The following is a 12,358-nucleotide window of genomic DNA, read 5'->3' as shown; positions in this document are numbered from 1 at the left end:
GCGTTATTGAAATTTTTAAGGGCGGTTGTTTTGAGGGGTGTTTTTCTCATTTGGGGGGGGGACTCTTGCTTTAGGGGGGAGTCTCCGTGATATTCAGGGGGAAGCTGTCTTGCCCTTTAAGGGGTGGGCAACCCTGCACTACTGGTGTGCTTACATTACTGTTGTTTGGAATGTGAGCGGAGGAAAATTTTCGCACTTTACCTATTAATGAAAATACTTGAAACGTCCTTCTTTTTTTCTGATGCAAAAACAGAATGTTGATTATGATGATTAATAGTTGATGATTAATTGATGAAAAGCAAAACAGAATTACTGATACAAAAAGACAGACAAAAGTGCATAGGTACAATGGAAATATAGAATTTAATTTGTTAACTGTTGAAATTACAGCAAATATTTCACTTCTTCTGGAAGTGATTAAAGTCAAAAAATAGGGAAACTATGAATTTCAAGTTAAAGAGCGAGACTTTTCCTACTTAAGTGGGAAGAAAAGAAGAAAAATAGGAGAAGTAGGACGAAAACGAGCTCTGCGATTGTGCGTCCTTTTCTGCGTGATGAAAGTTGCCTAAAATGAGCATCTCGCCCGGTACGGCCACTTTTTCAAAATTAATGTAATTATCTTTTGGGAAGAGCAAATTTTTAATCGCGAACAACGAGACTGGAGCAAAGCTGATCTTGTCCAGATATAGCACGATTTTCGGAGGAACTTGATGCTGTAATATTTTATTAATTTTGGCTCCAGCGTCATCCTCACCACAAGGGCCCCCTCCGGATACATGGCCACTGGCAATCAGGGTCGAGTTCTTTATTTTCGAGATAAAAGTTTGGTCACGCTCAGCGCCCTCTATATCATTTTCTATGACAGCACTGACGTTCGAGAGTATCTTGGTCTGAATATCTTTCTGACTGTGAGAATGACCTGTAAAAAAACTGTAGATATCCCAATATTCAATAACATTAGTCACGTGCTCCTTCGAAGAAAACAGTTGAATCTGCCCGTCACTCTGTGGCTTCATTGTCATCCCCGATAAATTCCAAACGATCTTATTTTCAGGGAGAGAGTAATGATAATATACGGGATCACTGTACATGGAAAAACGAAAAGTATAACTCAACGAACTCAAATCAATGTCGGTAGCTGAAACGGGCGCATTGGTGAACTCCCCGTACCATTTTTTACTGTCTAGGGATTCTTTTCCTATCAAACTCCACGCTGTAGACTTATCCAAGCTCTGCGGCAGAACTTCCGAAAAGAATAAGCCACTGCGGACGAGCAGCGAAGCCTCACTGCCTTCCGGTAATGGTTCGGGCACGTTGTTTAGGTAAGCCTGAGTCTCGTTTTTGAGAGCGCGATTTCCCGTTTGGATGAAGAGCTGCAAGATGCCCACGTTGGCTTCCGTCTTCAACAACTTAAACAGAAATCCGTTCGGCTTCATGGCGTCGGTGACGGGACTGTGAGTGAGGTCTAGCCTGTTGATGAGATACTCCACTCTGTTGTCAACGAAATAAGCCTTGATTTTTCTACTCAGCTCGACCTTCTCCTCGTCACTTATTTCGATGTCTTCCACGCTGAAAGCACCCTCGGCCATGTTTAGCTTTACGTCCAACGTGTTGTTGCCCTCCGGAGTCCTTCCCGACACCTTCGACAGTTCGACATAGGCGGTGAGCGTGTTTCCCGCTATGCTGACCTCTCGATCACACTCCTCCGGATTGTCTTCGTACCTATCGCACTTGGTCAACGTTCCCTTTTCAATCGGCATAGCCAGCTTGACAGTCTTGGCATTGTTCTCATCAAAAGTTAACAGCGGGTAACCGTATTCCAAGTGGAACTTTTTGATCGTCGTGACTCGACTCGTTTCTTTGATTTCCGTGACTGCATCGATAATGTTTCCGTACGTGGTGTTGTCCTTGAGATCGTCGTACTGGTCCCGTAATGCCCTGTTGATCGGTTCGAGTGCCATATTGAAGACGACATCCCAGCCGTTGGTCGCGTTGTTAGCGTCGTATAACGTTTTGATTAGGCTGTCCTGCGAACCTCTAATGCCAGCTTGTGCCACGGCGTTTCTGTGCAGAGTTTCGACTTTTAAGGCACGGGCGACGATTTGCGCACCATCTACGACTCTTGTCGGCGCATCGACGATTCTGGCTTTGACGGTGAACTTCAGCCGGATGTCGACGGTAACGCCGTTTTCGAAAACCAGCCCGCGATTGATCTGTGTTTTGGGCAGCGATACCGACCAGGATCCGAAAGGCGTAACGCAGTTCACCCCTTCGGACCACGAGTTTCCTTCGTCGGCGAAATTCGGCTCTCCCGTAGCCACGTCGTACTCGTAAGTGCGTTCGCGCCGTGGGGTGTGAAAGCGAATGTTTTCGCGATCGACGTTGCGGTCGACGAAGGGCTTGTTTTCGAAAGTCAACTTAACGAGGAGTTTTCCACTTTCGGTAGATTTTACGCCCACGACTTCGGCGACTGCAGATAGAACGCGAAGGTTGACGTATTCCCTAAATCGAGGATGGTTGGGGTCGATCGTGATCTCGAACGCACTCCCGTTGCTGACGCTATCGGCTATCACCCCCTTGATGTCGATGCCGATGGGTTTGGTCGTCGAAGCTTGATACTGCAGCAACAGGGATTTAGCTCTTTCCGTTTCCTGGCTTTGCGTGATGCGAGAGCGCATGAGAGTCAACAGACTATAACTCGCTATCGGCGTCGGATTCTGCAGCCACGCGTACTGCAAAGCCCGATCCTGAATCCGAAAAGATTTAGCCAATGTCGCGAACATCTGCTGGCGCTGGTAGTCCAAACTGCGGGTCAATCCGACGAGGTCGATGGACTCTCTGTCCAGCTCTTGAATTTTCTTTGGATGTAAGGTGCCGACTAACTTTTCCAGGCGGTCTGCTTCACGCTTACTGAATGATTTTTGGCACCGAGTGGTGTAAATGTCGCGCTGGATCTGCAGCAGATTTGACTGAGCACTGGCTAATGCCTTGCCACGGGCAACGAGGGTCTTGAAAGCGTTAACGACTCCGTCTTTCTCGGGAATACTCGGTCCATAAGCCATTACTGTACCCAAATTTAGGAGCAATTCTTCCCAATGTAACACTGTTATATCGCCATAACCCTTGCCGTCCATGCCATCCAGCGCTTTTTGGGCGTCATCGATATTCTGTATCGAGCCAGACAGTGAACTGTAGACTTTCATCGCGGCATTAAGCACATTCAGCAGCTTCTGGACACGCTGTGCTATTGTGCACAGCTCTTTTACTCCCTCAAGCGTACTGGACGGAATTGCAATGGCAGTGCCCAAGCTAAAAATGTTGGTTACTACGTCTAAGCCGCACTTGATGGCTTCCATAGTTTCCCATTTTTCAACAGCAGCTTTGTATCTTTGCCCAGCGTTATCGACTTCAACTTGCTGCTCGAAAACACAATTCGATAAAGCGTCGATTTTGTTCTGCTGAGCCTTGGCTTCTTTCTCATTTGCAGCAACGACAGAATCGTAGTAACCAGACAAGTCTTTTGATGATTGAGCATTCGCTTTGATCAGACCAACGAGTAGTTTCCCGGACTGTACAATATTTTCGTTTAAAGTTTCGGCAGTGACGTTCGTTAATTCGGCTAGTCTGCGTTGATTAATTTGGATGGTGTTTTCATTTATTTCACGCTGGATTTCTTGGAGGAAATTCAGAATTTTCTTCACTGAAGTTTCGTACTCGGTCGCCGGTAAAATCGGCACGAATGCCCCATATCCGCAGTTGGGGGAGTAGTTGCTCAAGTCGAGCGCTCGGAAGCGCAGAGTCAGCAGGTCTCCGTCTTGGGTATCTGACGGAATGACCTTCCCGACCCATTTCAGGTAGCCGCGGGCGAGCTGTTGCGTTGGGCTATCACCTTCTGTGCCAGTTTGTACTCCGAGGACAGCCTCACCAAACGCCAGCGAAAACTCGATACTGTCTTTCAAGTCCGATAAATAGGCGGCATTCGGCGGTCGCCTGACGTCATCGGTGACAGACGGCCAGCCATTTTCATCCAAATCGTAGCGTAAACCGTCGGCTACCAGAAAATGTTTATTCCCGTCGACGGTCTGGAAACGTGCCACGCCGAGGAAATGCTCGCAACCGAGCTGCAGACCATCGAATCCTTTTCGACTCAGCGAGATGATGTTGGGTCGACCGGTTGCCCTCATGTCCAACTTGTATCCGAATAATCGGACATTTTCTCCAGGCAAATCGACAGCTTCCTTTGACGTGCCGCTGATGACATATCCGTAAGAGGTAAAAAATTTCACTTCTTCCTGCGTCCTAAACTGCATTCCATCCAGGTCTAGTCGCGCTTTGTAGACATTGATGGTCGGAGTAGCGATGGTCGAAACGACACCGGGTGTGTCTTCGAGAATCATTTTAGAAAAATCAGGGTCGGCTCGCGGTTTGAAATTAGGATTAATGGCGTCACCGAAAACTGTCGACATGGCTCTTTTAAAAATGCGACGCCACAAGGTCGCTCGCCTGTCCTCGGTAACTGTTGATAGTGGGGCGAGGGTAAGTCCGATAGGTGCCTGTCCCGTGAGATTTTCATTCAACCACGTGCGAGAGACACCGGTATCTTCGCTGAAAATCTGGAACACGCTGTCGTGTTTGGCCCAAAAGTTCTCCTTCCACAACCCTTTGCTCAAGCTATTCCGAAATGCTTTGCTATTGCTGAAGCAGAGAATATTCCCGTACTTTTTCACGTAGCCGAAATGCCCCGCATTTGCATCCGTTGTATAATACGCGAACTCGGCAGCCGCACAGCCAGCGAAATCGTTTTTTTCAAAACTTTCTTTCACTTTCTCGAAACGTGTTGCGTCGTAAGCAAACACTTGGACAACTTGGTCACCAACAGACACCGACGAAACGAAGTGGGTGCCGTATTGCGCGAACTGAGCCAAGTAGGCGTTGGCGTCCTCTCGCGTCAAAACAGGGAACGTATCCTCAGTCGCCGACGCTGGAAAATGGCGCAGGCTTGCCATGGAACGCGTGAATTCGGTCTTAACCCCGATCCGGGGGTCAGGTCGTGAAACGGGGACTGTGGTCCAAAAGTCATGCTGCTTGATCGCATGAAGCACTGTCTCGTCCTGGCGAATGAGTTTGACGAGGACATAACGGAGATTGGGATCTTCCAGAGGGACGCCTATAATGTCCGTCAGCTCTTTCGTTGCCCTTTGCCCCGTCGGCGCAGATAGTAGCAGGGGCCCTGCCGGAAGAGAAGGGGGCGCACCGTCTATAGCTGAAGCGTCATCTATCTCGTACCCAAGCAATTCAGTCATCAGACTTTCTGCAGTTTCGTGCAAGCTTATCACAGGGTAGCCCCACTCACCTCTTTCTCCAGAGGGCGCTGGAGATTGTAGGCTTATGGGTTGCTCATTCGGCCTGTTGAGGATGTCTAGCTTCCCATTCGCGGGGTTCCAGCCGGGCGCATACCCCTTCACTAGGTTAGCGGCGACTCCCAGTTCCAACTGAAGGGAGTTGCTGTGCTTTGAATCGTCGACTTTGATTGTTTCCGTCATTTTTGCTTCCCTGATCGTTTTTCTGTTGATGTGAATTTGTATTTTTATGAAGCCCCTGGCGTCATTTCGTGTCTCTTGCTTCACTGAAAAAAAAAAAAAAAGACAAATCAATAGGTTTCTTTTGCCAATTGAATTTTTTAACATTCACACATTCCAGAAATCATTCCTCAAGTACGTTATTTAAGTGGAAGCATAGAACTGAATACATGAATTTTAACACCAGCGTATCGAGGTCTCCAGAATGCCAATTGGTCGGTAAACTAGAACAAGTATGACATTTTCGTCGAAGTTTTGTATCAAAAAAAAGTTTAAATTTGGAAAAGAGATGTAGGGGAGGGTGGCCCAAAGCGGGTAGGTTTTCGAAGAACTCTCGAAAATTATAGTTTAGGGATTTTTATGGCAAAAACTTTGGTTTTGTTTCCTTGCAGGGTTCTTGAACTTCAAAATAAAAAGTGATTTTTGTATTCTTTCAAATCCAATATTTATTTTTTATCAAACTTTACAAACATTTGAAAAACCCGCTTTTCCCTACTTGGGAGCCTAAAGCGGGTAAGTTTACCTAATTGTGGTTTGGTACATTTGCCAATCAAACATGAAGTTATAAACAATTAAAGTAGTTGACTGGCTACCTGGCATTATATAAAAATATATAAAACAGTTGAACTTATGCAATTTCAAGTCAGCACAATTGTTTATAAAACATAAAGAAATAGCTGATTAAATTAATAGACTAATTAATTGCCATCCTAAAAAATAACATTTTAAAGCTATACCTTTATATTGAAATAGAAAATCTAAGTCAGCACAAGAGTCAAGAAATTATAAATAAATATATGATTAAATCCGGTACCCGCTTTGCCCGAAGGCACGTTTTTAAGACACACACATTAAGTTCACAGAAACAAACGAAATGGCTACCGCAGTTTGTAGGTGGATGATGTCAGAATAACATAATATTATTGACAAGCAATAAAATAAGCTGGTCTTCGACTAATCACAAGTTACAAAACTTCCTTTTTTTTTGAGCAATCAAGATTGCTTATTGTTCTCACTTAACTGTTTTGATGTCCTATGATTTTATTTTCCCACCAGCACCCTCTGCAGTACCACCGTCGACCGGCCGCCTCACGATGCTGCTCCTATAGCGAAAACCGTCTCCAGGTTGCGTCAATATCCTACACACACACGCATACATACACACACACACACACACACATACACACGCCGACACACACATACACACATACAAACACAACACACACTCGAACACATACACACACGCATACATACACACACCTACACACACTCATGCCTGCACACACACACACACACACACGCCGACACACACATACAAACACAACACACACTCGAACACATACACACACGCATACATACACACACCTACACACACTCATGCCTGCACACAGACACAAACACATATCCTTACACACACATACATTCCCTACCCCCACACAAATACTCATACACACAACTACCCACACACTCATACCTGCACACAGACACAAACACATATGCCTACACACACATACCCCCTACACACAAACACACATACCCCACACACACGCCTACATGCACACACACACACACACTCGTGATTTCGAAAAACATAATTTGAATTCAAAAGGTCAAAATTCAAATCAATTTTTTTTATTTTTATTTATTTTTTTTAAAGAAATGTTATGTATGTATCATTTTTTGTTTAGTTTTAAACCTGGTTGCGCCCTGCCGCTTCACTGCTGACTCGCTGGGACTGATTAAAACACGGAAGTGTTCATGTAAACACGACATACGTATGCATCGCCGCGTATATACCATGGGGGGGGGGGGCATACCAAGGCCTACCCGCTTTGGGCCACCCTCCCCTATGGCAAGATATTACTCCCAAACAGTTTAAGGGGTCTAAGGACCCTTAACCTTCAAAATGTTCGATTCCTGGAAAAAATATATCGACTGGAAAAAATATATGTTATGCCTGATTTAATTCTGAACAATTTGATACCTTATTTATTACCATACGCAAAAAACTTTTCAAGTTATCGAAAAAAAGCGTATACTTTCCCCATAGAGATTTATGTTAACAGCAGCTGTTTAACCCTCTTTTTCTCGGGTGCCGGTTTCTCAGGTTTCTCGTTTTGAGAGCATATCTCAGAAAGTTTCTTATATATTTCCATAAAACTTTTTGTGCATGTTTGTCTGGTTTATTTTTATGATCTAAACCTAAATTTATTTATTTTTTTTTAAATTATTTATTTATTTTTTTTTAAATTATTTATTTATTTTTTTTGAAATTTTATAAGTTAATATCAAAATTTTCCAAAATTTTGGGGGGGAATATATATATTTTTTAATATTAACTTTTACTTTTAGTTAAAATTTAGGTTCAGATCATAAAAATAAACCAGACAAACATGCATGAAAAGTTTTATGGAAATACATAAGAAACTTTCTAAGATATCATGCGCGCAAAACGAGAAACCGGCACTTGAGAAAAGGAGGCTTAAACAGCTGCTGTAAACATAAATCTCTACGGGGAAAGTTTACGCATTTTCACGATAACTTGAAAAGTTTTTGACGTATGGTAATAAATTAGGTTTTAAATTGTTCAGGTTTAAATTATGTATAACATATATTGTTTCCAGAAAATAGAAAATTTTGAAGGTTAAGGGTCCTTAGACCCCTTAACTATTATTGCAAATCACATAATTGTTAAAGTAAATGAGTGACGTCAGACTGGTTGGTAAGAAATCTACTACAATGCATCTGCTTTACAAGAACTATTGAAGAGTAAATTGCAAGACAGTAAATATCTTTCCGGATTTTCGCATTATTCAACTGGGACTTTTTAATAATTGGCCAAGTCTGCTTGGCTATGTAACTATGAAGGATTAACATTCCTGTCTTTTCCAAATGTGAAGCAAAAACTAATTCCTTTAAATGCTCATTTCCTATCAAATATTCAACGTTTATGTTACAAATGACCGCACAATCCTTTTTACTGTATGTTGTCTGGTTTTCTGTGAATGGACGACATTTTATGAGCATCTCTACGCGCCATAAGCAAAAAACATGCAAAATAAATAGGGATTTGTGAAAACAAATGCCAATACCTTTGTGGATGCATGAGTTTAGTTTTATGAAGATGTATAAAACTATACTCTGTTTGCAAAAAAAAAAAAAGTAAAACCATGAGGGAATCATCCGAATGAAATGAAATTTGCAGTAAATGGCTGTAGTGGGAAGTTGAAAACAGTGCATAATTGTTTAATGCATGCTTCAAGCAGATAATTGCAGTGGAAGTCCGTCCTTTGAAGGAAGCGGACGTCGACCAACCAAATCCGAAATCCCACACAAGCTGAATAAGCAGCATATAAGAGAAGTAAAAAGCCACGGAAGAAGTTGCAAGTGTCGTACTGAAAAGAAATCTCGAACATTTCTCGTAACTATAAGGAAGGGGCCGACTTTGGGCTCCAGCGCTATGGATGTACTCGTTACTACTCAGATTAGCCTCTACCCGTAGCTGCTGAGTTGGCCATGATACGAAATAGTCCCCCCGATCATAACTCGGCCATTATGACGTTAGATAACGCACTCTGGAAGACAGCGTTCACCGGCACAGCGTATAACACGAATGCGGCTATCACGAACCCGCAAACTAAAGCTGGATTCGTCCGAGAACATAACGTGTTGCCAATCAGCTGCCAGGTGCAGTGCTTATGAGCCTATTGCTGAAGCAGCCCTCGATGCTTTTGTGGAGGGAGTGAACTCACCCCACCAAGATCTAATTGAAATAGCGCCCTATAGTCGCTGAGTGTAATAAGAGTCACGATGCGCACGAACGCATACTTACAGTTGATTATGGAGCATCTTGATTTATTTATCTCCATGGTGAAAATATACAAATGAGTTCCTCAACCAGCTGTTTACCGGGCGAAACTTTTAAATAGCCAGAGGCATGGCAGTCAAGATTCGGATTTCCGGATGTTAGAACGGCGGCCAATAAAATGAAAAGTCAAAAACTATGAAGTAATAATAATTATGAAGTGCTGACCACAAGACAAATTGAAATAGTAGTTGACTTGCGGACCCCCTTGTGTATTTGCAAGGTGCCTCACGTTTAGTGCGCAGAAATCGAATGCGCATAGCAAACTTTTGTTGTCACACATCAGTTTATGTTTCAGCATGAGCGGATTTCCACCTTGAATGGCTCTGTTTAGAAAGTAAGAACTGTTTTTGCCACCTTGAATGGTACTCTAATTAAGATAGAAACAAGGTTCGAACGTCCTTTCAAGCAGATGAAAACGGAGTAATTTTTTAAATCATTAAAAAAATTGCAAAATTTGACGATTTTTGTGTCCCGGACCCCCTTAAAGGATATTAAAACGGGTCCGAACGTTTTGTTCGTTGAACCGGTAATCGTTGTAACGGGATTTCACTTTTTTTCTTATTCCTCTTTCAGAGAGATGCTAACTTCAACTAAGAATAACTTCATAATCATTACTAGACATCTTTAAGAACATTAAGCGAATGCTTAAACAAGTATATTAGTGGCCCCTTTTTTACCACTAATATACTATGTTCATTACACAATTATATTAGTGGCAAAAAGGGGAGGGAAACTGCAATTCTTAGCAAGTAAATTACACTTCAAAATAGTTCTAGACAAATTTTTTTAGCACTATCTGAAGAATCTAATAGGGTTAGAGCTCCATTACTCTTTGTCAATCTAGAAATTTCAGCAATCAATAGAAAAAAAATAGGGTAAAATTTTAGGCTGTACTTTCCTGATAGTGGTTCACTCATTTGTTTCAGAAATATAAACCTTTTCGTATTAAAACCCAAGTTACAGATAAATACAAAAAACTGCTACAGTTGTCGGAGCACTGAAATCCAGGGCTCGGCCACGTGTGAATGCAGGAGTCGGCCGTTTCATTTTCATTAGTCTTATGAGATACTAGTGGCACCCGCACGGCTTTGCCCGTAGTAGAAAATAAAAAGTCATTTGGTTCGCCTGTATATTAAAAAATAATGGATGATGAAGTTCTCGCCAATTGGCTACGTTAAATGGATCGCCCATGTTACGGTTCCACGTTATGATGATTTCGTAATTTACTATTCCACGTTGTGATCATTTGCTCGGAAATTTTTTTTCTTAAAATTGGTATAGAAAAAGAACAAAATCTAATTTTCGAAAAATCGCTTCGAGGTTCGCACCCCCATGCTACAAACTAACTTTGTGCCAAATTTCATAAAAATCGGCCGAACGGTCTAGGCGCTATGCGCGTCACAGAGATCCTGACAGACAGAGAGACTTTCAGCTTTATTATAAGTAAAGAAGAGCGAAAGGATTTCTGCCCAATCTAAGGCGAAGTTGACTGCACAGCATCATGAATTACCCCAGCAATTCCGAAAGGATTCAGCAATCCCGATGTCCTCGCAAAGTTTATCTTTGGGTTATCTTTCCGACTGCAACCAGCTTGGACATATGCATCACATCCCAATACCTTTTTACTTCCTTTTACAAAAAAGGAAGTATTGTATTCGCGAAAAAAATTTCACTCAAAAATCGACTTTAATTTCCATTTTACTCACCCCCGAATCAATGTTGAGTTTTTTCTTTCAACTCGACCACACGTGGATATATGCCTAGCAACGTACAGACACCCGAAAAATCCATTTTGACGATCCCCGAGTTAATTAGAACGCGTTTTCTCGTAACGTCTGTGTGTACGTATGTGTGTATGTCGCATAATTCAAGAACGGAATGTCCTAGAAAGTTGAAATTTGGTACTTAGACTCCTAGTAAGGTCTAGTTGTGCTTCTCCCTTTTTGGTTGCATTCGGATGCTCCAAAGGGGTTTTTTTGCCCCTTTTTGGGGGGAAATCATTGTTAATTTCGATGTAAACTCAAGTGGTGTTATAATTTGGCGGACACTTGGCAATATATCGCCAGTCTTTTAATCGCCAACTTGGCGACAAATTTGGCGATAATTATTTTTAAAATCAGGTTTCAATTTGGCTACTGTTTATCATCATACAATTTTGATACGGCATCAGCCGTAATATGGAAAATGCTACAAGTTTAGAAACATTTAATTTCCCCTGCTGTTTTTACTTCCTTTTACAAAAAAGGAAGTATTGTATTCGCAAAAAAATTTTCACTCAAAAATCGACCTTAATTTCCATTTTACTCACCCCCGAATCAATGTTGAATTTTTTTTTTTTTTTTTCGACTCGACCACACGTGGATAAGTGTCTAAGAACGTATAGACAAGCAAAATATCCATTTTGACGATTCTCGAGTTAATTACAACGAATTTTCTCGTGACGTCTGTATGTACGTATGTATGTCGCATACTCAAGAATGGTATGTCCTAGAAAGTTTAAATTTGGTATGTAGACTCCTAGTGGGGTCTCGTTGTGCACCTCCTTGTTTAGTTGCATTCGGGAGTTTCTAAAGGGATCTTTTGCACCTTTTTAGGGAAAATTCATTGTTAATTTCGATGCAAACTCAAGTGGTATTATAATTTGGCGGGCACTTGGCGATATATCGCCCGTTTTTTGGTCGCCAAGTTTTATCGCCACCTTGGCGACGAATTTGGCGGATTTTTTAAATTTTAAATCTGGTTTCAATTTGGCCATTGTTTGTGATATTTAAAGAGTTAACTATTGAATCATATTAAAATTGCCGATAATGGGGAAATAACATTAAATTGGAGTAAAAGGAAGTCATGTGATGCACACATCAGCTCGTCTCACGTCCATCACAAAGAACGATCATACACACAGTATACAATA

At 42.2% G+C, this 12,358-nt stretch overlaps 1 protein-coding gene across 2 annotated transcripts in view; it reads right to left on the bottom strand.

Annotated features, from left to right (window-relative positions):
* Positions 1–344: 344 nt before the first annotated feature.
* Positions 345–12,358, bottom strand: part of LOC129221599 (uncharacterized) — a 30,859-nt gene continuing 18,845 nt past the window's right edge. For both annotated transcript variants that reach the window (XM_054856118.1, XM_054856119.1), the window contains one exon: positions 345–5,626. In XM_054856118.1, the coding sequence (XP_054712093.1) occupies positions 477–5,543 (5,067 nt within the window). In that variant the 5' untranslated portion in view covers positions 5,544–5,626 and the 3' untranslated portion in view covers positions 345–476. The remainder of the gene's footprint in view (positions 5,627–12,358) is intronic.

Source organism: Uloborus diversus, chromosome 4 (genome assembly GCF_026930045.1).
Source record: "Uloborus diversus isolate 005 chromosome 4, Udiv.v.3.1, whole genome shotgun sequence".
In the NCBI taxonomy this organism is placed as follows: domain Eukaryota; kingdom Metazoa; phylum Arthropoda; class Arachnida; order Araneae; family Uloboridae; genus Uloborus; species Uloborus diversus.
The sequence above is the reverse complement of the archived record's forward strand: the minus strand, read 5'-3'. Positions and strand labels throughout refer to the sequence as shown.